Source organism: Chrysemys picta, chromosome 1 (assembly GCF_011386835.1).
Source record: "Chrysemys picta bellii isolate R12L10 chromosome 1, ASM1138683v2, whole genome shotgun sequence".
NCBI classification, from domain to species: Eukaryota; Metazoa; Chordata; order Testudines; family Emydidae; genus Chrysemys; species Chrysemys picta.
The window spans coordinates 103,554,290-103,580,778 of NC_088791.1; the positions used below are offsets into that span (position 1 = coordinate 103,554,290).

Sequence of the window (26,489 nt, forward strand, 5' to 3'; positions counted from 1 at the left end):
TAGTTGGTCACCTGCAGGGGTCAGAAAGAATTTTTTCCCCGATGCACAATTGCCCAGACGTAGTCTTGGGCAGGAGGTGGGGGCATGGGAAGGGAGTTAGGTTGGGTTGGGTTTTTTTTTTTGCCTTCCTCTGAAGCATCAGGGATTGACCAGAGGAGGAGACAGGACAACAGATGGGATGGATCAGTGCTCTGAGGTGGTATATGGAGGCCTTTTTCTCTATACCTGGCTGGTGCGCCATGTTCACGTGCTCAGTGTCAAACTGATTGCCATTTTCAGGATCAGGAAGGAATTTTCTCCCTGGGCAATTGGCAGGAACCTTGGGAGTTTTCACCTTCTTCTGTAGCATGGGGCCTGGTTTGCCTGCTGGGATCACCTGGGCAGATCTCACCAAATCAATTCCCTGCCACTGCAGGGACCTTGAGCATAGGTGACACCTTGGTCTCTCCTGTTCTTTGTTTGTGGAACACAACAGTTTAGTTTCCTGAGGAGTTAAAATTGCTTTAATCTAACCCAAATTATTGAGCTCAATATAGGGGTAACTGTGTGAAATGTAATGGCTTGTGATAGGCAGGTAGTCAGATTAGATGATCTAATGGTCCCTTCTGGCGTTAGATGCTATGAAATTATGGGTTGGTGTTGCCCTTTTAAGAGGGGACAGGTGAAATGTTGTCGTGGAGGAGGCGTGACTCAAGGACATTAACCTGCATATTTTAGTGTAAATTCCTTAAAAACATTTCCTGGAGGCACAGAGTGAATTGACCTATTAAGATACAATAAATGCAGCAACTTACTTTGGAAAGGAACGAGGAAGTTTTGAAGCCCTTCGTTTAAAACCCAGACAAGCCAGGATTGAAAGATTTAAAGGGGGAAGTGTGTGCCTCCGGCTAGGAAGAAAAGTAATTTACGGAAGCTGGCCCCAAAAGCAGCAATGGAGCTCGTGCAATAAAATGAAAAGAGCGGAATATTTAAAACTATAAATGAGGAAAGAGACATTTCCCCAAGCTTGAGATCTTTCTAAGGTAAGAAACTTTTACTCAAAAATCAAAAACAAGTCCTGTCTAGGTGGGTTGGGGTTGTTTGAATGTTTGTACATCAGAGTTGTGTGTTTTGCTGTGATGGAGACTAAGTTATCCGAAGGCCTGGTGAGCAGCAATGTATTTCCTATACCTGCCAGCTGTGGCCCCAGCTCCATTGCTGAGAAATCCTGCCAGGGTTCTCGTTGTGGGTCATTTAATCTTTCTGTGTTATCTCTGTGCCACTGAACTTATCACTCACGCTGCTCCCTTTAGCTAGTGCATTGTGGTGGTGGTGCTGGTTATTAATGTATCACTTATACAGCACTTAATGGTTTCAAAGTGATTTACAATTATTAATCAATTAACTCTTGTGACAGCCTCAGGAAGGACAGAAGACTCTAGCTCTTCTACCAGGGCAAATATGTTTGGAAATGTTTGGGGCGAGCAAGCCTGCACTTTTAGTAAGAGGTATAGGAAGATTTCTTGGAAGTATTCACATATGGATAAAAATTACACACTCAGCTCACCCATTCCTTTAGACATAAAAGCTGTTGTAAGGCATGTAGTACTACAGACGTTTGCAGTATATAGTGTCTTTCATGATGCATCCAGCACAAGACACCGTATGGAGAGAGAGATGAACATACAGGGCATGTTTCTGTACTGCTGCTCCTTTGTAGATGTGAAGCCGGGGGCTTTTTCTCATGACCACCACGGTAGCACTGCGAAAGATCTATCAGCGTATTTATCTGTGAAGCATGCAGCCAGTGTGGGAGCACTAGAGAGTGACTAAAAAAGGTGGAGCCTTCTGTTAACACTGATTTGCCAAATGCTTTCTCTGCGCTACCCTCAATTTAGGGTTCTGATGGGCACCTCACTATCAAACTGGTCTGAATCAGCATATGCAGTGGGGTTGTAGCCACGTTGGTCCCAGAATTTAGACAGGCAAGGTGGGCAAGATAATCTTGTTTATTGGACCAACTTCTGTGCGTGAGAGAGAAGCTTTCGAAGCGCATAGAACTCTTCTGCAGACCCGAGGAAGGCACTCCACGCCTCACTGGGAGTACATTTCCCAGCCCTGACGCAGAGCTCAGTGTATCTCCAAAGCTTGTCTCTCTCACCAGCAGATGTTGGTCCAATAAACGATATTACCTCACCTCTCTCTCCCCCTCCCCCCTTCTCTGAACTATAAAATCATGGCATAAGGGCCTCGTCCAGTGCCTACTGAAGTCAATGAGAGATTTTTCTTTCACTTCTGCAGGCTTTGGATTGGGCCCTTACCAGCTAAAAGACCTCCCATCTCTCTCTCCTTTCATCTGATCTAGTTAGCTGCCTTCCAACCCCTACTCTCCACCACAAACACTGTAATAATCATCATCACTTCACTGCATCGAAGCCAGCTCTGGTTTGGCACACAGCAGCTTTTCAGCAGTGCACAGCAATATTAGGGCAGGAAGTATTGACAGAGTTGTTTAGGATAAATAAGTCTCTAGTCTTTATAGTTGTGAAGAAGACAATTCAAACCTGGCATGAAGCACTGTTCTCTTTCCAAGGGCTCTTCTAGATAATCCATTTTAGTCACAATTTATATTGTTTCCACTTATAAATGGTTAAGAATTGGGAATAGACGGTATAAGCATATTACAGATATGCGTAATATGTGTTGTGGACAGTTATAAACACCTCAGAGGGAGATGTTATAAGCTATACAATAAGCAGCCTATTGGCCTGTTGGATTCTGTAACAATCTATAACAAAGATTCTGTAATCTAAAACATCTATTAATCAATTATTAACCCAGTGTAAAGTGTTGACCTAGTTTTGAATGTTTCCAGAATTCAATCTTTGTTCAGTGTTTGTGTTTCCCTCTAACTAATATAATTGACATTTTAAATTTTTTTAAAATGTCGCAGTTCATTTTCTTATCTCAACTCTCTGTCTGACTCTCTTCAAACTATTTTCTTTTCTGATTTGGCCTTTTGGTCTCTATCTATTTTTGCCTTCAGTGTTCAACCCTCTCTGTCAACATTTCTATCCTCCATTGCCTCTCTCCCCTTGCTAGGCCTACTGGGATGGGAAACAGTACATTGGTCCTGCGCCTGGAAGTGGAATGTGTTTGAGGGTGACTGAGTGAATTTCCTAGTGTCTCCCTCCAGGGGCCCAACCGAACTCCCACTGATGTCAAAAAGAGCCTTCCATTGACTTCACTAGGAGTTGGACCCACATCCCAAATGCAGGCGAGCTCACAGCCCTGCAGCATTAGTGAAAACACTAAGCTTCAACTCCCCAGCCAGCAGAGGAGACCTGTGATTGCCTCCGTTGCAATCCAGACCTTTTGGATCCATTTCCCTACCCCTGAGACTGCAGAATGTGAGATGGGGGTCAAAACTGTTTGAGGAAGCTGGGTAAAAGAACCTCATGATGTTATTTTCATTGAGGAGCAGCACCAACAACGGGCAGTGTTTTGCTGGTTATATAATGGGGGTTTAGGTTGCACAGAATACACTGGCAGTGTTGTTCTCAGGCAGCGTACGAAGGGCTTAAGAAAGAGCACTTACAGCACAGATGCGCGATCCCCTTTGATATGTGTGCAGGGTGTTCCAACCTGCTGGGATTAATTTCAAAGCATGATATAATAATGATTAGCAATTAGAAAGCTCATTATGTCTTTAAAAGAGCTTAGCCAGTGGGAAATAATCCCCACAACATTCCTGTGAGGTAGGCATTGTCCCCTTTTTACAGACACAAGGAAGATTTAAGGCCTAACTTCCTTAGGCATCTTTGCAAATCCCAGCCTCAACAGCTGTCTTCACCCCAAGAAGTCCTTTCAGTGCAAGGTCGAGGGTGCCGCTGGTGGCTGGAAGGGGGCAGTGTTAAGGTAGCTTGCATTGCTGCTGCCCATGCTAATCCCCATTGCGTGCAGAGAAAGAGGATGGCAATCCCTAATGTTGTCCATCTGGTCCTTTCCCCAGCACTGCTGGTACCTCAAGTGAAAGCCAATGTGGATCTGTTTCTGAGGAAACAGGAAAAGCAGGCAGAATTCCAAGTCAAAGGAGTCCCACAAAACAGCACAACCCTCTTTCCTACATTCTCAGTGCATGTGCAGGAACCTGCCCCTACTGGGACTTCATCTGGAGCTATGCTTTCATTTGTGTCACACGAGAGTCTCTCCTAAGCAGGAGGTGGCTCTTTTGTCAGCCAGGGCAGAAAATGTTTTTGTTGCATCCCCACTTCTCTTCCAAACAGCCGGAAAAAAAACAAACCAAAACCACCTGAGCACCACAGTGGCACAGCACCCCCTGGAAGTTGGTGCCTAAAGCAACTGCCCTGCTCACGCTCCCCTAGAACCAGCCCAGCGGCTAAGAGTGAGTAGCAGAACTGCGCAGAGGAGGGAAATTTCACTTTGCTAAGGATTTGGGGCTTTCTAAATTAGGCTTTGTTCTGCAGCAGAGCAAAACCAGAAAATTTCAAAATTCTCCATGAAGGAAAATTCTGAAACATTTTGTCTTTTTGTTTTCAAGTCAGTTTTGACACTTTAAATGTTTTGTATGCATCATAATATGTAATATAATACAAAATTCAAATGAAAAGTCCTTTCGTAATGAAAAATGTAAATGTTCCATTACAAAAACGTGAAAACAGGTTGTTTCAATGTTATTGGAACTTTTTCCCAGTTTTCTTCCAAAACAAAATTCTGGTGAAATCAACCTGATTCATGAAGCATTTAGATTTTGGTGCAAACACACACCGTCTCTCCGTGAAGAGAGAGTCTATTACTACTCTAAGGAAAATGTTGGAAAGTTAACATGCATACAGTCTCCCACTTGGGTTACCTGATTCCTTCCTTGCCTTCCTTTCCTTGAGTGAACACAAACCCACAGCATGCTAGGCACCCTGCAGACAATGACTTCTGCTCATGTAGCACCTTTCACTTGAGGATCTCAAATCTCTTTACAAATGTTGATTAAAAAGCCTCCACAATACCCCACGAAAGTATAGGAGTGTTATCCAGCCTGTTTTAGTAGCTTCATTGGGCTTTTCACGTATAGGCCAGGGTGGTGACTGACCTTTGCCAATTTTAATAAATTGTCCTATGACCGCCCTTCTAATTTTTTATCTAAACATACACCAAGAGGAGGTAGGTAGGAACCCTTAACGTTTCCTATTAGCATCCTCTGAAACTTCTTAGTTTAAGCTGCCCTCACTTCCACCAGTCTTGCATTAGAAATTGCTTCTTGGCTCATTATTAAGACAGGGTTGTGACTATCTTATAGGTTGGAAAGTGAAATCAAAGTCATCTCCATTGTCATCTTTGGGAACCCGACAAGAGCTGAAGATGGCCACCCAGGAAAAAGAAATATCAAATGCCATTGGCCTGGAGGAAATAGGCACTGAGAGGCAAGAACCCAAGAAAGGTTGGTTCACATAAGCTGGACTGAGGGTGGTGGTTGTCACCTCTCAGTAAGGAGGGGCAGTCTGGCCCTGGGTTGGGGTTGGGTGTGGCTTCCCCAGCCCGCCCTGCACTTCACCCACATAGAGCCCTACCACTTGCATACGTGATGAACAAGTATCTGCTGGGATAAATAGCCAGCCCTCTGGATGCTACTCTGTGATAGCAACCAAGCAAGAGAATTTTACCCTAATATAGTTTAAACGTAGATTTTAGCACTTTCTATTAAGCTTATTTTAAAGCAATTTATGCAAGGGAAGCTCGGGCCCACTCCTCAGCTGTGCCATGCTTATGCTGAAGATGGGAAAGTAAAGTTGGCACTAAGCTCTTCAGCGGCTGACCTGACCTATAGCACAGGTTAGAGCAACCAGCTTGTAACTTTCATCTGGGGCCTTTAAAATAACAAGGATTACTGGGCTGCAGTGAGTTCTGGCTTCCTCCCATTCTGAAATTTCTACTGTGCTGGGGAAAGTAGTATTATCCCAACTATTACGGCTGGGAAACAGAGGCCCACAGAGAGTAAGTGACTTGTCTACGGTCACACCAGAAATCTGTGGTAGAGATGGGAAATAACCCAGGGCTCCAGCATCCCAGTACAGTTCTCTAACCCTAAACCATTCTTCCTTGCTCTATGCAACACATACAGTAGCTCAGAATACTATATGAAAAGCATTGGATGATAGACCTCTTCCTTCCTTCCATGCATGTTCTGTATTCTCACTGGTTATCTATCATCTCTCGATTTTATCTCTCTCTTATTTTGTTGAATCTCTAAAGTGCCCAGCCACCCTGGCCTCTAGGGGCTCTAGTGCTGCTTAGTTGATATAACATCTTGGGCACAGATGGAGTTTCCAACAACTTTCCTGCCATTACACAATAACAAAAAGTGGTTCTGTTTTGCAAGGACGTACTTAGAGGTGATCTCAGTTCTAACACTCTCTTTCTCTTTGATGTTTAGAGCAGAAGACATTTACAGTGGAAGAGGCTGTGGAAACCATCGGGTTTGGGCGGTTTCATATAGCGCTTTTCCTGATCATGGGCAGTACTGGTGTAGGTTTTCATTGTCCACTAACTTGAGCCTAAAAATCCTATTACAGTATCCATATTAATGTGATATTACAGTGTCCATATTAATGTGAAGCAGAATTCATAGACTCTAGGCTCACTTCTCACCTCACCTATCACTCACCATTGACTTAACTGGGGTTGCATGGGTGTACATGGGTCAGCATTTGTCACTCTTGGTTCCCTTTCCTTTCTTCTTTGTGTAACGAGCCATCCTGAAAAACACGGAAACACCACAGTCGTCAGCTGGGCTCAGACATGAGTGACCGCACCCAAAACGTTATAATTTGAGCTAAAAGCGTGACTCCATTAGCTATGAGTAAATATCAGGCTCTTATCTTTGCTGTCGCCAGCCACTAGTGGGCGACATGGTCACACGCATTAAACCAACATAGTACAATTGCACTTCCCAGCCAAGATTTTCAAACGTGGGTGCCTCGAGTTAAAACTCTGAGGCCTTGGCTACACTTACCCGCTAGTTCGACGGCTGGAAATCGAACTTCTGGGTTCGACTTATCGCGTCTAGTCTGGACGCGATAAGTCGAACCCGGAAGTGCTCGCCGTCGACTGCGGTACTCCAGCTCGGCGAGAGGAGTACCGCGGAGTCGACGGGGGAGCCTGCCTGCCGAGTGTGGACCAAGGTAAGTTCGAACTAATTCGAACTAAGGTACTTCGAACTTCAGCTACGTTATTCACGTAGCTGAAGTTGCGTACCTTAGTTCGAATTAGGGGGGTAGTGTAGACCAAGCCTTAAATTCATAGTTAGACACCGAGAGAAGTAGCTTGATTTTTCAAGAGTCTGAAGGACAAAGCAGCCTCCACCAATACACATGGGCAGGAAGAGAGGACCCTGTGAGTCTCCAGCCCTCCTAAAAATAATTTGAGAAGCTTCCCTCTGAACCCCTCCCCCATGTTTCCAAGAGTTCACAATTTTCTGGACAAGACAAAGACTGGGTCCTCCAGCAGGCCTTGTAAATGGTTATATTCTCTGAGTCCAGTACCACAGTAACTGTTCTTTGAAGGACTGAGATTCCAGGTAATACAACCGATGGGGGAGGAGGGTACATTGTAGAGGTACTGGGTATACTCCATATCAGGGGCTGAGGGAGATGCCAGTTCCATGATTCCTTCATCTCTGCCTGCAGAATACTGCAGGTTGGTTCTGGAAAGTGTACGTGTACTGTTCCAAATGGGTGGCCTGACTTTTGGTTACCAGGATTTCAAGCCCTAGCATGACTGGGATTTTTCCCCCAGTATGCAAAGGAATTGTTCACTGTACTGACACTGGAACCAGACTTTGCTAATGTGCATGTTTGTTCTTGAAGGTGGTAGAAGCCATGGAGATCATGCTAATAGCTGTTGTTTCTCCACTCATCCGTTGTGAGTGGCAACTTAATGACTGGCAGGTGGCTTTAGTGACAACGGTATGTGGCATTTATAACCCCTTAAGCTTGTACTCTGTTAACATTGCCAGGGGAAGGAGCTATTTGGTTTAGTTTAAATGCACATTTGACCAGACCAGAAGACGCTCAAATGCTATGGAGAAAAGGGACATATGAGTACTAAGAAAATTGTCACCTAATATATACTAATTTTAGTTATTTATAGACTGTTCCACAGGGCAGTATCTGAACCCATCACAGATGTTAATGAATTTAATCTCCCAACAGCCCTTTGAGGGAGGGACATGTTATCATCACTTTACAACTGTGGAAACGGAGGCAAAAAGAATAAATGAATAGCCCAAAGTCACACAACAAGCATGTGGCACAGTCAAGGTTAGAATCCAGATCTTCTGAGTTCAGTGCCTTCATCACAAGACCATCCTCTCCCTCTTAAAGATTTGTCGTAGTTTATCCGAAGTATCAGTCCCAGGATTGAAATAGTAGAGGATGCTACAGCTCTGGATTGGATTAAGACAGCTTGGGCAAGCGGTGAATGGGAAACCTGACCATGTACATGGCTCAAGTCACAGTTATTAATCCCTCAGTTTCAGGTGTATTAAGTTCAACCACACATTTAAGAGCAGTGTCACATAATAGGTACAAGGTGTGGAAAAACCCTTGCTGATTAACCCAGGCAATGTTTTAATCCCTCTTAGATGGTGTTTTTTGGCTATATGATATTCAGTATACTCTTTGGACTCTTAGCTGACAGATACGGCCGCTGGAAGGTAAGTGAAAGTTCTGGAGCATTCCATTTTAGTCGCTTTTAACAACAGAGCCAGGCCTGATGACAGAACTGTCATAATAATAACAAGGTTAGCACTGACACAGCCTGTTATATCTTTAACCACATCACCTAATCAATCTTTGTGAGGGGGCTATTGTTGTTCATGTCCCCCTCTACTCTCACACTTGTTCAGGGCTGCACAGTGAATCAATGGCAGGGCTGGGATGAGAAATTAAGACATTTTCAAACATGGCTTCCTACAGGTAAGCCTCTGAAATGTAATTGCAAAACATGGTGGGGACCTATTAGATGGCTCGCAAACTATTTAAAGGGATGCTACCCTATTCCTAAGCACTCCACATCTCAGTGTTAGAATTGGTTCAGAAAGCAGAGCCCTTGTGTCTCTCGTGATGGGCAGCCAGACTATATGACAATGAGCACGTGTGACAGAGAGTATAGCATTTGCACTGTGGTTGGTTGTTGGAAGGGTTCAAAAGCATTCAAAGGTTTATGGATCCTTGGTCCCTTTCACTTCCCCTTGAGCTTGATCTAAAGCCCTTTGAAAGCCTGGTCTTGAATCAGGGTCTTTCAAGAGGTCAATGTGGACGAATGGGGCCAACTGAGCTGTAGGTGGTGCTAACTAAGAAGGAACCCTGGCCCACCTCTATTTATTTAAAGAGTCTCTCTGGCTACATCTGTTGTACAGCACTTGCAGCTGCACTGCTGGTGGTGGTGACACTCCTATCAGCTTAATAACTCCTGCCTCTGAAGTAACCTGTAGTATAGACAAGGTCTCAGAGACTGATGCTTTGAATTTCCATTTGGGGTCAGCTGATCTGTGCTTTATTTATGCCCCAAGTCAGCAAAACATTCAATCCAATGCTTGAAGTGCTGTCCTGAACAGGGATGTTTTCTAATCTTTCCCTTCCAGATTCTGCTGATCTCTTTCTTATGGGGGGCCTATTTCTCCTTGCTGACATCGTTTTCTCCATCGTACATCTGGTTCGTTTTCCTCCGGGCCATGGTGGGATGCGGTGTGTCAGGCCACGCACAAGGGTAACGTACTTTGAGCACTGTAGCACTGGAAGCAATAGGCGAATAGAAATCAAGAATACCTTTTAAGGGGAGGAGATCAGATGAATTCTCCCCATGTCTCATGTGATTAAGGGTCACATTTAGTAAGTAGTAGAGCTGGTTGCATGAGGGGTGTGTGTGGAAAAAATAAATTCTCATTTTATGCCAGAGAAAAGGTCATTGGAATTTTCCAACCAGTGTAAGCAAGTGAAAAACTTACCGGCAAGCTGGCTAATGTGCCCTTTTTTTCAAGGGCAAAGAGGATAAGACCTATAGTACTCGGTTAGCTCTGGTAGCCAGACTAGAATGCACTTTGAACTGATCTAATTTTGTTAGACTCAGTCTGTTAAAAGTGATAACACAGTTCTATTAAATTGTAGTGCTCTGCAGATTACGAGTTCAAACCACAGCATCCTGGGGCTAGTAGAGGCTGGATGCTTCATAGAGTTTAAGGCCAGAAGGGACCATTACATCATCAAGTCTGACCTCCTGTGTTTATCAGAGCATAGAATTTCCCCCTGTATGTAGCCCATGGAGTGATGTGGAGGCAGTTTACTTCACCTCAGGCAGGCAGGGGCAATCATGAGGAGTAGACAGTCAACCAGGGACGACTTGAGAGGGCTGGGAATAAAGGGGAAATGAAGGAAAATTCCCCCACCCACTTTACCAGAATTTATTAAAGAACATAGCTCTGAAGTTACATTCCCAAAGTTCTAAACCATCTAGATTAGAGCGGGGCAGCTAGTTTACACTAAATGAATGACAATGGTTTATCAAATGGTATATGCAGTGTAATTGTAGCTGTATCAGTGTCAGGATATTAGAGAGATAAGGTGGGTGAGGTAATTCCTTTTTTTGGACTAACTACTGGTGGTGAGAGAGACAAGTTTTTGAGCTACACAGAGCTCTTCCTGAGGTCTTTGGTTATGGCTACACTAAAGTTTACGTGAGAATAAGCTACCCCTCCATTTCCCCTCACTCTAACTTTTTGAAACATATTCAATTCTGGAAAAGTTAGAGCGGCAAAAGGAAAAATAAAACTCTGTAACTTGGTCACTCTGTAACTTTTTCGAAGTTGGAGATGTTTCTAAAAGTTATAGAGGGGAGAAAAAGTGAAGAACCCCTTCCCAATCACATATTATTCCTTTTTCTGCACTCAGTAGCTAAAAGGGGAAAAAAACGGAAAGAAGTGAAGGGAATTTAAATTAAAAATATTGAAAATTCAAAAATTTTTGGAAAAAAAAATGTCACCAAAGTTTTTATGGAAAAGCTGTTTCATTTCAAACCCTGCAATGTGGAAACAAATCAGAACATTGAAAATTTTTCATTATCCCCCACCCCTTTTTTTTCCACTGGCTCTCACTGGTAGTGCTATGCTGCAGGGCACTTGGACCTTGGGAAAGAAACAGTGTCCTGCAGAGGTTACTGTTCTCAACCAGGGACTCTGCTGGGCGGGTAGTGAACAGACTGATGAATTGCAAAGCGGCTTCAATCCAATGTGAAAGGTTATGACTCACCTCCAGGCTCTGGGTATAGGCAGGGGAAGAGAGGAGCCCCTTGGGATACCTAACCAAAACCAGCCTTTCTTTAACTTCACGTCACACAGAGTGCATAGCATTTAAACATGGAGTTCAAACAGCCCCACAGATCCTTCCCTTAGAGGTGTGCATGATGCAAAGTGCCAGCACTCAGATACTTGTATCCTGAAATTATGTCCTCAAGTGTACTACTGAATTGACATTACATAGCCTCCTTGTCCCTGTGGGCAGATATTTGTGCAGCATGTCATGTTAAAGTAGGTTGATATTTGGCAGAAATCTTTGCTGCAGGAGCAGTAACATTACAGGATCTCTGACATGGAGGAGGAGATACGCTCTGTCAAAGGACCAGACTCTTCACTGAATTACAAGCTGAGGGTCAAACCCTCGTCAGCTGTAAATGGACACAGTTCCAGTGAAGTCAGTTGAGTTACACCCATTTACTTGAGCTGAGGATCTGACTCAATGGTATGCAATGAGTCATGCTCACAAATGCTATGCACATTTATTTGTTCGGCACCCAATTTTCAGTTGCCAGCAGTGAAAGAGCTACTATAATTCTACTGACTGACAGTGGAGTCTAAAATTGACTGAGCTGGCATTTCAGCTGCATGCAGATTCTCACTCTCTCTGCAATTTTTTTTCAGACTTATCATAAAAACCGAATTCTTGCCTACAAAATACCGAGGGTATATGTTGCCCTTATCTCAGGTAAGATAAAATTCATTACAGCCCAGAGTCCCAGATTTCCTGTGTCTGGCTCAGAAAGCAGAATTCTAGCCAGTTTTAATGTGTTCCACAATATCTGAATATGTATTACACGCAGTGAGGGTATCTCATTCTCAGCGTGTGTCACAGTGAACACTGCATTATTAAACATGTGCACGGGTGTGCAGAGGAAAAGCAATTTCTTTTCTGATAATTGGCTGCTCTGTACATGGCATTGAGACACTGATTGACAGCTGACATCCAGCCTTTTGGTTGCTATGTTGATAAATGCGTCCGTTGCCTGTTCTAACAGTATCACCCTTGACAGGCTGTCAGTCAGGAGCTGGGTCAGTCGCTCGATCTCGTTTCAAGATAATAGCACATACAGCAGCTAAAAATTGAAACAGAAATGTGCTCCACGCCGGTAGACTGGACTCTATCTGGAAGCAATTTTCAGTACTCAAACTGGGGCTGGCCCAGGACAAACGAATCAGCACATGCGCCATATACCTTTGGAGATGAATTCCAAATCTGATTTGGGTCATAATAAGAGATTCATTAAGTGGTCCCATGCGAGTCCCCAATTTATGCACATCAAAAACTCATCATATAGTGTGGCATAATAGGCAGTTTCTGTTCAGGAGAGACTCGGAGCTGGACAAGCTAAAGGTGCCGTAGGTCAGGTCTTATCTCCATTAACGGAACTGCGTGGGTGGCCAGGAATGGAGCAGCGTAGATTGTTGCGAGTTAGGACTGAGGTGCACTGGGACAGGTTGTACTGCCTAGCAAGGGCTGATTAAATCTGGAGCTGCTTGAATTATTTCTTGTGAAGGATTTGTCCAATTAATTTAGCACTTTTTCCATGGGTTTCTGGAATTATCTGCAAAGAGCTCCTGCTACACAGGAATTTCTCCAATTGCTCAACCAGCAGGAGTGCCGGAGCCTTTCCAAAAGTGAGGGGCCCAGGGCCTCTGAGGCCCACCCACTTCCCCTCCTCTCCCCCTGGAAGCCCCACCCCCCACCCCACCAGAAGCTGAAGCGGGGCCGTGGAACCCGTGCCCCCCTGCCCGTGTTCCTGTCCCCCAGGCCTCCTGCCCAGGGCAGCTGGAGGGATCCAGGCTCCCCACAGCTGCCTGTGTGGGCTCTTCCTGACCTGGCTCCGGCCAGGGGGTGGGGCCTTGGAGCTGCAGCCCAGCCATGATAAGAACCGTGTGGGCAGCAGTGGAGAACCTGGGTCCCTCCACCTGCCCAGTGGGCTGATAGGGTGCTGAGAGCAGACCCCGGCTGTGTCCCCACCCCTCAGGCCCTCCTCCCATGGCAGGTGGAGGGGCTGCAGCTCCCTCCCCGCACCGGGCTGGGACTCCGAGCCCCTCTGGCTCGAGCTGGGTCAGGGAGAGCCGCATGGGGAGCCGGCATGGAGTCACAGATCCTCCACTTCCACCTGTTATGGGCCGGGCGGGGAGCCTGGGGGGCGAGGACATGGGCCAGGGGCTGCTCTCAGCCCCCCTCACACCATGGGCAGGTGGAGGGTCCACACGCGTCTCCCACAACTGCCCAGGCTCCCTTCCCTGGCTGGGCTCCATGCTGGCCTGGACAGGGGATGGGGCCTTGGGGGAAGAGCGGGGGATGCGGGTAGGGTCCACCCTGGCAAAAAGTGGACCGGCCAGGCTCGTCCACTTTCAAAAAGTGAAAGGGCCCTGGCCCCCTGACCCTCCCTCTTCCCCAGTTCTGGTGCCCCTGTCAACCAAGAGTTGTGCAAACGTATATTGGCCTCTGGCTTATTCATAGCCTTGTAGCAACGAGTATTTGCTTTTCATTATTCTCTGTTTGAGCCATTGGCTTGATCACTTAAGTCATTGTTTCTGTTCTCGCTTAAGATTTATAAACAGGAGAAATCCATTGATTATTATTTATTCTTTATTTTCACTTGCTCCCAGATTTCTCAGGGACAGGTTGTGGCTTTTATGAATTTGTTTGCTGTTTGTTGTTGCTTACCTTATTTGTGTAAATAAAAAAGCATTTTTCCTAATGGCTACAAGAGAACTTCAAGGACACACATATGTTTGCAGGTATTGGGCCAGATTCTCCTCTGGTGTAAAATCAGTGGAAAGTATGGCTCACTATTTGCACTAGTGTTCATAGCACTATTGCCTTCCACAAACATTCTTACAAGGAAAAAAAAAAGCTCATTCATATGAATAATGAAGCAAATAAAAAGGCTCATGAATACCAGGGAAGCAGATTTCATTTGGAATGATAACCACACATGGTTTTCTGTGTTTAACCACAACTAACTGAAACCATCCTGGGCCCAGTCACACCAAAACTTTGGCCCACCTCTCTCCAAAAATTCAACTCCCCTGACTGTGTCTGGGTCAAATCTCTACTGTATTTTAATAGTGTGGATAGGGAAGGTTGCTCAGACAAGAATGAGATCACTGGGGGTTAAAATATACAAACCATAGTCATTGGCTCCTTTATTGTAACCTCTCACTTTCCATTTGAAAGGTTTTTTGGTTGGCAGGCTCCTTATTAATTATTGGATTGGCATCAGTGATTAACCCGACCATAGGCTGGCGTTGGCTGATCAGAATCGCTTCTATTCCAGGCATCATTCTCATCCTGGCATTTAAGGTGAGAACAACACTTCCTCCCACCCAAAAGAACACACTAGATCTGGAATCTCTAGGTATATTTTGCCATCAGCCGATATAAGTATCAGAACCTGGTAGCCTGCCCCTGTGGTCCTGTTTTCACCATAACCCAGTGGTGAGCTGGAGCATGTTCGCACTGGTTCGTGGGAACCGGTTGTTAAATTTAGAAGCCCTTTTAGAACCGGTGGTCCAACCGGTTCTAAAAGGGCTTTTAAATTTAAAGTGGCGCCTTAGGCGCCGACTTCGTGAGCTCCGGCAGCTCCCCAACCCACCCCCGGCCCCAGCTCACCTCCGCTCCGCCTCCGCCTCCTCCCCTGAACACTCCGCCCCACTTCTACTCCCCACCCGCCCGCTTCCCACGAATCAGCTGTTCGCTCGGGAAGCCTGGGAGGGCTGAGAAGCAAGCGGTGGCTTCGTGCTCAGATCCAGGGAGGTGGAGACGGAGCAGAGGTGAGCTGGGGCCGGGGGGTGGGGTGGGGGCGCGAGGAGGGCCGCCCATGCCACAGCAGGTAACCCCCTGCTCCCCCCCTATAGCTACGCTACTCCGCCCCTAGGAGCCAGAGGGACCTGCCGGATGCTTCCCGGGAGCTGCCCCAGGTAAGCACCACCGGGACTCCCCACCTCACCCCCCCCGGCAGGTCCCTCTGGCTTTTAGGGGCGGGGCGGGGTGGGCACCCACTACTGTGGCCCAGGAGACCCTCCTGCCCGGCCCCTGAGCTCCCAGCCGGGGAGGCTAGTCTCCAGCTGTTTCCTCCTCCCCCGCAGCTTCAGCTCGCCCCGCTGCCGGCGCATGCTCTGGGTGGCGGACTGCGAGCTCAGCCTGACCCGGTGCTCCAGGTGCTGCGCGGCGGTGGCGTGGCCCGGCTCCAGCTGAGCGGCACAGCTGTAGCGCCACCAGCCACCTCCAGGCAGCGCGTTAAGGGGGCAGGGAGCAGGGAGGGGGTGTTGGATAGAGGGCAGGGGAGTTTGGGGGTGGTGGTGGGGTGGATGGGGTCAGGGCGGTCAGAGGGCAGGGAACAGGGGGATTGGATTGGGCAGGGGTCCCGGGGGGCCATCAGGAATGAGAGGAGGGGTTGTATGGAGTGGCGGGGGGCAGTCAGGGGACAGGGAAGGGGGGGTGGATGGGGCAGGGGTCCCGGGGGGGCATCAAGGAATGCAGGGGGTGGATGGGGCAGGAGTTCTGGGGGGGGGCATCAAGGAATGTGGGGGATTGGATTGGGCAGGAGTCCTGGGGGGCGGGGGTGAGGAGGGAACCGGTTAAGATTTTGGCAACTCATCACTGCCATAACCCACAGCAGCCCTCTTATGCCAACTTTGAAGAGTCCAAACCAGCCACCAGCAAGCAGGGACCTGCAGGAGACAGCCTCTTTCTACAGATTGGCTGCTCCTTCATAGCAGCATCCCAAGACTAGGGCACCGGTGTTCTGCATCCATACACTGTGTTCTGACATTGTGGTGGGGGGGGGAGGGAAGGGCATGCAAACATGGATGAGATTAGATTGGATTAGATTACATAGAAGCTTGCAATTCATACACTGGCAAATTTAGGATTTTGTTGCTGTCATCCCTGTATATACCCCAGCCTTGTAACTCTTTACATTTTGTAGAACTAAGTGAATAATTCACAACAAACAATGTACCCAACAAAGTTAACCTTTTAACAGGTTGTGGTGTCATCATATTTATTCAGGGCAGAGCATATTTTCTCTCTCTGGACTGATGTGAACAATTCTCTGTGAATATCACTATTTGAGCTATGTTGATTAGCTGTGATTGGTCAGATAAATCACATAGACGTTAAAATCCATTCCCCGATTGAATGAGTGCCCGACATGTCTGAGGATATGTATACACTGCAGGCAAAAATGTGATTTGCAGCTTGGGTAGACATCATCGCTCTAGTTTTAATTTATTTAGTACAGCTAAAAATAGCAGTGAAGGCATGCTGTACCAAACTGCCTGGTCCCCTGGAATATGGATTCACTTTCCAAATCCATGCTGAAGCCTGTGCTCCTACATCTTCACTGCTATATTTAGGCCTATATTATGCCTAGCCAAGTTGCAATCACAACTTCGATTGCAGTGTAGACATGGCCTGAGGTAAATACTTATGCTTGCAAATATAAACTAGGATCTCTAAATACCCATATCTTGAAATTTGACTTCTCTGAATATCTCTGCTAGTAAAACTGGGCTGCATGATTTGTTAATGGAAATAACAAAACAAAAGGCACAAGCCTGGCCAAGCAAATGCCTTTAAAAATTCAAGCACTTCTTTCTGTAATGGTCACCCAGTTCTACTTATTTTGTGATCAGTACGAGGGATGAGTGAAACAGTTTGGTTAAACTAATGCCCCCCAATTCTGTCCATCCCTTGAAATGAACCCCAAATCTGTTTGAAGTCTGGGAAGCTTTTATTAAGAGAGAGTGGTATGTTGTTAGTCTCAACTTACAATGTCAGATTCAAGTTAGGTTTTGTTTAATTATTATTTTTATTTCACTGTTTTGTTTGGTTTCCTCCCAGTTTTAAAAAAAGACATTTTCTTTTTATTGATTGGCTGTCACAGAATGCTGTATAACAGAGATCAATAGTTATGTTAGTTCTCTGAGAACCCACTGAATATGTGCCAGGAATTGCTGTTATTCAGAACACTTACCTAGCATTGTTTATATACTGGACCAGATCCTCAGGTTGGGTAAATCAATATAGCTCCACTGAAGTCGATGGAGTTACACCAATTTACACCAGCTGAGGGTCTGGCTTAATATTTACAAATGTGCATTCTCAGTGAATTGAAAAACTGAACCAGGCAGATGGGAAACAGCAAAAAAAGGGGGGAAATCCAATAACTATTGGGTCTGTGTATTGTCCCCTGACACTTAAGTAAAGCTCTGGCCTGGTTCCCACTAAGTCCCCACTTCGGACTAAGGTACGCAAATTCAGCTACGTTAATAACGTAGCTGAATTCCAAGTACCTTAGTCCGAACTTACCGCGGGTCCAGACGCGGCACGGAGGCTCCCCCGTCGATGCCGTGTACTCCTCTCGCCGAGCTGGAGTAACGGCGTCGACGGCGAGCACTTCCAGGATCGATTTATCGCGTCTTAACCGGATGCGATAAATCGATCCCAGAACATCGATTGCCTGCCGCCGGACCCTCCGGTAAGTGAAGACGTACCCTCTGTCTTGCTGCCTAAAGCTGTAAAAGCTCTTCCTAACCAACCTGTATTTGCAGTTCATTCCAGAGTCTGCTCGGTACAATGTATCTACTGGAAATAACAAAGCCGCCGTTGCAACACTGGAGAGGATTGCCAAGATGAACCGCTCAGTAATGCCAGAAGGGATCTTGGTGGAGCCTGTTAATGTGAGAGTTAAAATATCTTCTATCATCATGCTAATGGTCGATTGGATAGGTCCTGGGGCACAGGACACAGGATTACTGGGATTCTAGGAGATGGGGCTATCTTGCTTAAGCTTTTCACGTTCTAAGCTTTTCTACTATATCTGGCATCATTCCAAAGGAATATTGAATGCCACGATAGAAGCTGTCATTTGTCTATTGAAAAGAGAGTAATCTTAGCCCTTTAATTTTAATGGGCTTGTTTATTATATTATTCTTCTCATTCAACTGAACATAATGCTGGGAAAATGTTTGCTTTTGCTACCATAAAAAAGGGTTTGAATAGAGAGCAACCCTTTGGCCTGGTGAGATCCCTTAGCAGTCTTTTCTGAGTTGCTGAGAGATTTGGCAGCAGCTCTCTGGGTGCAGGAAATTCATGTCTCTCCCTTCCTGGAAGATCTGTTCATCCAAACTCCTTTTTGAGGGAAATGACCCGACAGGACACAGAAACAGCCATCACCTGCCTGGAAGAGCATAGCTTGTCGGTGAACATGGAAAAGAATCACCTGGTTCTGAGTCAGAGACCACAGCACCTCGGAGTGATGCTAGCCCAGCCAAAGAGAAGGTTTTCACCTCTGACATGAGACATTGCAGGTTGTTGGCCTGACTCAATGATTGACAACTGCACCCTGGTATCAGTAAGATTCCTCATGCAGCTCCAGGGCATGCTAGTATCAAGTGTGGAAATTCTCCAGGTGGCACGTTTCCAGATGAAGAGCTACAAAGTTTCCTCCTCCCCCTCCCTGTGCCAGGGCTGGACAGAGCATGGCTTGCTGCCCCAGGTATGCAGTCAAACTCCTCCAATGGGGGGTGGGAGGGGGGGCACATAGAAACAGCCAAGTGACTCAGGGAGAACAGACAGACCAATAGTGAAAAAGAATCATAAACTGCATGAACTGTGGGAAACTGGGCGTATGCTCCTTTCCTTCCAGACAGAACTGCAAGACAAGCATGTACTAGTCCTGATGGGCAACACCCTGGCAGTGGCAGATGTGGGGGAATGGAGCTGGAGCACTTGGAGGTGCTGGAGCACTGGAGCAGTCATTATTGGTTACATATGGCTCAGACCCTGCATATCAACAGAAAGGGAACATCATGGTGTGAGTGGCTGACGAGGCCGCAGTCAGATCTAAGGAACTTAGACCTGAACCAAGGGAATCTTCAACAGCATCACCCAGCTCGGAGGGGTCCCTCTTCTAGACCTCTTTGCTGCTTATCTAATCCCACAAGCACTTAGCATTGGCCTTGGCAACTCATGTAATGTGGTACTATTGAATTGGCATTAGTTAGGATTAAATGAGAAAGGCCTTCCCTATACGCTTTGTAGAATTTCTGTAAAGAGATCTCACTGGCTCTGGGAAGTTTTTGTTAAAGTTTAAAGTTATGCACACTGCCATGTTAAACAAAGAGGAAAAAAATCAACTCGAAACATTCATGTGAACTCTTTCCTCCTCCCCCCGGACAAGAGATGATTAATTGACTCGCTTCACATTCAGGGCAGCGAGAATCTTGCCTTAGATGTACCAATCCTCTAGCTGTTACTACATATCTTCACTTTCATATCTGCTAGACCAATGTTTGACAACTGGTTAGGTGCATAATACAAAAGCAAGCGTACAGCCTCTAATTTCTGACTCTGTTTCTCATTACTGCATTTATGTCTTGTTACATAAAATGGAACAACACAAGTGGTAACTGCGGTCAGTTCAGACCACAGTATTCAAACCAGAAACAAATAAGTAACCAACACCTTTCCCAGCTTAGGCCATGACCCAGCAAGTTTTTCCAGGCAAGTGGAGCCTGGGAACATGCAGAGCCCTATGGAAGTCAGTGGGGCTGCACATGGACTTACAGGATCATGGCAACTTCCCCACACATTCTCTCCACAGCCTTTCCTTTTTGGTGCTCTTTAATCTCCAAGTTCATCTGTGTGCAGCTGCAGTGTTACATGTCTGCCTTTCAGCTCAGCAAACATATTAGTGTGTAGAAATACATGGCAGCACCAGAAAATTAGTCCATAGAGAGAAGATACTTTTCTAACCTTGTGTTTTCTATTAAATAATTTGCAGGAAAGAAGAGGTAGATTCAGTGACCTATTGGACTCCAATTATTTACGAACCACTTTGCAAATATGGATCATATGGTAAATATGTTATTTGGTTTTGGTTATTGTTTATAGCATAATTCTTTCATTTGAATGGGGGTAGGACCCTGATTAAAAGTCTCCCATTGACTCGAAAGCGAGTTGGATCAGACTCTGAGTGACCTACAGAGACATCCAGTGTAGCTGGAACAGGAGGGGACATCTGAATTGGTTTTAAGATTGCTCTCTCACCCTTGGCTTTCCCAAAACGAGAACTGGTGCTCCACCAGCTGCCTCGGTAGCACAGCCAGAGTACCAGTGAAATAGGTTTCAGACCGAATGTTGTTAGCTCTTATTCATTCCACTGGCTTTGGAAAATTAAAAGTGAACAGAAGATGAATATCATCTGAAGTCTCATAAGTAGGCCTCATGTAGATCACTATATAATTTAATGGCACCATTGTCTAGAATTATAATAAGACAAGGTGGGTGAGGTCATATCTTTTATTGGACCAACTTCTGTGTAGTTCAAATCAACAGGAGTTGGTCCAATAAAAGATAGTACCTCATCCACCTTGTGTCTCTCAGATCCTGGGACCAACGCAGCTATGACACCACTGCAAGCTAGAATTGTAATGTGCAGATAATGGGGGTGTGAAAGCTCAGTGACCCAGAATCTTTGTATATCGGTCCCTGAATCTTTTATGATTTTTCTATTTTTGTAAAATACAGTTTTTCTACAGTTTTCCACATGTATAAATCAGCTTATAGGCTCCATAGGTTTACTTTCCTGTCCTCTGTGTACTTAGCGTTCTCCTTGCATTCAGTACGCAGGTCTTTTGATAGCTTGTAATTCTGAGGCTCGTTTCTTCAACTGCCGGGGGGCGGGAGAGTGAAAATCACTTCTCAGCCTGTTTATGATGAGGGACATGCTGAATTAGTTGATGATGTTGCAACAAGGCTGCCATCATTAATACTCTGCTCTTGACAGAGAAGCACGACACTATATGAGCTTCCCCAATCAGACAGTGCCTAAAATTGATTTTAAAAGTCACTGCACAGAATGGAGAATGAAGCTCTGATGGTCCTAGACTTTGGTAAAAGAAGCATCAGGGATTTGTTTTAAATATTAAATGGACAGATTCCCCCAGGAGTGAATGTTTCAAAAATGTCCCTGCACAAACACGTATTGCTACACATTTTTAGGGCCCACTGCCCCAGTCTGTAAATAATACCATGACTCCTTTCATCAATGAGTCTCAAACATTTGGCAAATATTATAAGGTAGGTAAGAAACATAAAGTGATAATTTCCACCCACCATACACCCACCTCTGGTATAGAACACGGTGGCTGTTTAGTAGTGCACCGCAATTCTTCACAATACAAGTGGAGAAAAATTGTCTTTAACTGAAACGGCAGGGAAAGAGAATGTAATTATACAGACTGGCATTTGGCCAGGGCTTCAGGGTAACCCTCCTGTTCATATGAAAAGTATCATGGGAATTTTAATGGCCACAAGGGATCAGGATCTTGGCTTTATATTTTATATTAAAGCTTGTAAACTACAGTATATAGAGCCCTGCATCAAAGAATTTTAAAAACACTATGGGCCCAATGCTGCCATACTTCCTCAAGCTGAGCAGTATGCTATTCTGTGGCCTTAACATGGAATAAGCTCATATTCAGTGGTGGTAATTTCACCCCATGCAGAAAGTATGAACAAAAGCCTATGTACTTCTTAAGTTCTACTCCTTAAGTCATCAAAACAGGGTGTACGTGAAACATTGACCTTATGCTGGCTTTCTGTACCTAGGTGAATTTCACCCCCTGTGAGATAGTTTTCCCATCCATAAAATGAGTATAAATCTGACACACACAGAGATCAGCGTTATTTGGACTATAAGCTCCTTTGGACAGGGACTGACTTTTCATCCCTGTTTGTACAGCACCTAGCACAATGGGGTCCTGGTTCATGACAGGGACTTCTAGGTGCTACCATGTTACAAATAAATAATAATAGTATAACAGTCCAGGTAAGAACTGGGCTTTTTCTTTTAATAAAGAGGAGCACTTATATGGTAGCTGCAATTGTGTAATACGTTTGTGACAACCAGTTTGCTGCTGGGTGCACAAATAACTGCTGGGGTTTCCCTGGACTTAAGATTTCCAAATGTTAAGTGGTGTTTACCTGTTTTACTTTGTAATTGTCCTTAGGCATTTAATATCTGCTGAGTTTTACTCCTCTATGGTTCCATGAGTCTGCGATTATTTTCTGCTTGTCAACATTGGTTTTCTTTCCCCCAGGCTTGGAATATCTTTTGCTTATTATGGCGTCATCCTGGCCAGTGCTGAGTTACTGGAGCGGGACATGGTCTGTAGTTTGCAGACAGCAGTGAAGGAGTTGGGGGATGATTCAGAGGAAAGCCGCAGCCCATGTCACTGTCGCTTGTTTGCCCCTTCAGATTACCGGATCATGATCATCAGCACAATTGGAGAGATTGCATGTAACAGAAACATCTCCAAGTTGTCTTTCTGTGGCTATTTAATGTGTTATGCAATGTGTTTAACTTGGCAGATTTACATGCATGTGCACAAAACAAAATGTAGGGTATGGGTGAAATTCACCCTGTGCACAGAGCCAGCCAAGGGCAATGCACTACTTCAGTGGGATTTTCAGTAGAACCTAGAATTACGAATACCCTGGGAATGGAGGTTTTTCGTAACTCTGAACAAAACGTGGTTGTTCTTTCAAAAGTTTATAACTGAACATTGACTTAATACAGCTTTGAAAGTTTACTATGCAGAAGAAAAATGCTGCTTTTAATCATCTTAATTTAAATGAAACAAACCCAGAAAGTTCCCTTACCTTGTCAAGTTGTTTTTTTAAACTTTCCCTTTATTTTTTTAGTAGTTTACATTTAATACGGTACTGTACTGTACTGTATTTGCTTTTTGGGGCGTGGGAGGGAGGTCTCTGCTGCCTGATTGCGTATTTCCGGTTCCAAATGAGGTGTATGGTTGACCGGTCAGTTCGTAACTGGTGCGCATAACTCTGAGGTTCTGCTGTAGCTACATATGCTTTGTGCTGGCATCACAGGGAAGAATTAATTCATCTTTAAGGACAGTTGTGAAAATTTAACTGGCAAAGCCAAATAGCCCCTATGCAGAGGATACATAATAACTTTCTTTTTTAAAATGACCATAGGAAACTATCTGAACAGTAAAGTCCAGATCCTCAAAGACAGGACCGCCCAGAGGATTCAGGGGGCCTGGGGCAAAGCAATTTTGGGGGCCCCTTCCATAAAAAAAAGTTGCAATATTATAGAATACTATATTCTTGGGGGGGCCCCTGCAGGGCCCAGGGCAAATTGCCCCACTTGCCCCCCCGCCCCCCGGGCGGCCCTGCTCAAAGATATTTAGGTACCTATCTTGCACTGAAATCAATGGAGGCTAGACACCTAATCACCTTTGAAGATCAGGTTCTAAGTTACCAGAGAGCCAGGATTGGCTTGAAGGCAAATTTTCAGACTAGAACAGTGACTTCTGGAAAGCAAGAATTGCAGTCAATCACTGATATGTAGGCAACTGAATGCAGCAAAGGTGTGCTTTAGTTTAGAAAGGGTATTTACCAGCACCCTGTACTGTGCAGCAGAGACCTGCTCAAAGTAGGTTAGAATGGAATACAGCAGAAAGTACACAATGCATCCATAGTAACACAAACCAACATGTTTCTTGGTATATCTCCTCTGCTTCAGTATTAGGTAGTAACAGTGTCATGTGATAGCATGTTTCTATAGCACCTTCCATCTAAGGCGCTCTAAGTACTTGGCAAACATTACTGGATTTAGCTTCATGGCACTACCGTGAGGTAAGCTTTATCCCCATTTACATCTAGGGCAATGAGATAAAAAGCGATTAAAAGTTGATCCTGGAAGGTGCCAAACTCTTTGACCTCAGTCCAACAAAGGGCATAAACACATACTTAGGCTAGAAGTTAACCATGTGCTTCAGTGTTTTGCTGGACTGGGGCCACATTGCTTAGCATCTTGGAGCCCTGACTCATACAGGAAGTCTGTGGGAGAGTTGGGGATAGAACCCAGGTGTCTAGAGTTCAAATGCAGTGCTTAACCACATGACCCCACCCTTCCTCCCAGCATCTTGCTATTACTAAGAAGTGATCAAGTCCATAATGCTAGTGTGACACAATAGTAGTGAGAGACTTTAGTTCCCTTTATAGAATCTCAAGTGAGGCCAGTTCAGAAACTCCAGACATAAAAAATAAAAAAGGAAAAATAAGCAAGAGGAAGATCATGGTGTTTGGGTATTGGAGGGTGAAATCTTTTCTACTGGGAAGGTGGGATGGAATTCCTGGTTTATAGTGTCAGGAAATGATGACAGCTAAGTATGGGCTTAGACATCATTAGATAATCTAACCCTGAAGTCTGACATTTGTTTTGTTTTGTTTTCCAGTAAATCCCTTAAACATTCTAGGCATCAATTTCCTAGGAAGACGACTGAGCCTGTCTATAACAATGGGATGCACTGCACTATTTTTTCTCTTCCTTAATATCTGCACTACAAGGTAGCGTATTAGATTAGTATGCTAGTACTGTTGTGGTGGTTTGTAATACCATAGGCAGATGGCAGGACCTCTTAAATTCTCAATTTGCTAATCAGCAGTCCTGATAATTCTCTCTCTCAAAAAAATAATCTCCTGCAGTTTCCTGTCACTTCCCAGCAAAAAATGTAATAGCAGAAGCTGTAATGAGGTCTTGTATTGCTGAGACTACGGGGATTTCACAAAATATATGACAGGACATTTACTAGCATACTATGAAGTGCTATAAATAATTACAGCTAAAACACACATCAAGATAAGTATACAAAGTACATTTTGAGGTACAAAGCCCATAATTTTTTTCATTGTTTGTTTGCTTACTTAACAAATTAGGGTACGTCTCTACAGAGAACAGAAAAACCCGTGGCTGGCCCGAGCCAGCCGACTTGGGCTGTGGGGCTGTTTCATTGTTGCGTAGACTTCCAGGCTTGAGCTGGAGTCCAGGCTCTAGGATCCTGTGAGGTGGGAGGGTCCCAGAGCCCAGGCTCCAGCCTGAGTCCATGAGCCCAAGTTGGCTGGCATGGGCCAGCTGCGGGTTTTTCTTTGCTGTGTAGACATCCCCTTAGACCAGCAGTGGGCAAAATTTTTGGCTTGAGGGCCACATCAGGGCTGCAAAACTGTACGGAGGGCCGGGTAGGGAAGGCTGTGCCTCCCCAAACAGCCTGGCCCCCGCTCCCTATCCGCCCCCTCCCCCTGACTGTCCCCCTCAGAATCCCTGACCCATCGAACCCCCCCTGCTCCTTGTCCCCTGACCGTCCCCGCCTGGGACCCCCCCCCACCCCTAACCGCCCCCCCCAAGCCCCTACCACCTATCCAACCCCCCCTGCTCCCTGTCCCCTGACTGCCCTGCATCCACCCCCTCCCCCCTCCAGGCCTCCCCAGGATGCCCACACCTATCCAGCCTCCCGTTTCCATCCCCTTAGTGTCCCCCCCCAGAACCTCTGCCCCATCCAACCACCCCCTGTCCCCTGATTGCCCCCTGGGATCCCCTGCCCCTTATCCAACCCCCCCCAATCCCCACCCCCTTACCATGCCGCTCAGAGCACCAGGACTGGCAACCATGCCTCCCGGCTGGAGCCAGCCATGCCACCACGCAGTCTAGAGCACCGGGGTAGGCCGGCGGCTCTCGCAGCTGCACTGCCTGGCAGGAGCTTGCAGCCCCGCTGCCCAGAGCGCTGGCAGCATGGTGAGCTGAGGCTGCGGGGGCTGGGGGGGGGGGGCAGCAGGGGAGGGGCTGGGGGCTAGTCTCCCCGGCCAGGAGGCTGGGTAGGACAGTCCTGCGGACCGGATGTGGCCCACAGGCCATAGTTTTCCCACCTCTGCCTTAGACTAATAATCCACCGTGGGGTTTGTGTGTGTCTCCCCTAATCAGGATGAATTAGCAAGATTTGACTGTATTCACTACATAAAGACTGAGTTTAAGTGATTTACAAGCTCCCCCCGTGAAGCTGGCAGAACTTGTCAATTTTTTGAAGTGGACCAGGACTGCAGCTAGGGCTCCGAAATGACCCTTCAGCTTAAAGTTTCCCTTAAACTCACCTTTCATCTGTGAGGGACCGCCATAAAGCACAGTAGCTAATAGTCTGCTTTATTGGTGCCTGAAAAACAGCATAGGGAAATTTTATGTTCATGTTTGAGATGGGGACTTTAAAACTACTAGTATCACAGGTGCTAGAACTAGTGGTGCCGCACCCCCTGGCTTGAAGT

At 45.8% G+C, this 26,489-nt stretch overlaps 1 protein-coding gene across 3 annotated transcripts in view; it reads left to right on the forward strand.

Annotated features, from left to right (window-relative positions):
• Positions 1-676: 676 nt before the first annotated feature.
• Positions 677-26,489, forward strand: part of SVOPL (SVOP like) — a 30,522-nt gene continuing 4,709 nt past the window's right edge. The window contains exons 1-13 of one of the 3 annotated variants that reach the window (XM_042851658.2): positions 677-1,022; positions 4,266-4,384; positions 5,294-5,434; positions 6,428-6,519; positions 7,860-7,958; positions 8,636-8,707; positions 9,638-9,762; positions 11,966-12,029; positions 14,535-14,660; positions 17,915-18,043; positions 20,149-20,222; positions 22,469-22,668; positions 24,635-24,746. In XM_042851658.2, the coding sequence (XP_042707592.2) occupies positions 5,356-5,434; positions 6,428-6,519; positions 7,860-7,958; positions 8,636-8,707; positions 9,638-9,762; positions 11,966-12,029; positions 14,535-14,660; positions 17,915-18,043; positions 20,149-20,222; positions 22,469-22,668; positions 24,635-24,746 (1,172 nt within the window). In that variant the 5' untranslated portion in view covers positions 677-1,022; positions 4,266-4,384; positions 5,294-5,355. The remainder of the gene's footprint in view (positions 1,023-4,265; positions 4,385-5,293; positions 5,435-6,427; positions 6,520-7,859; positions 7,959-8,635; positions 8,708-9,637; positions 9,763-11,965; positions 12,030-14,534; positions 14,661-17,914; positions 18,044-20,148; positions 20,223-22,468; positions 22,669-24,634; positions 24,747-26,489) is intronic. The other 2 variants (XM_065581912.1, XM_024107782.3) reach the window with 2 other exon arrangements.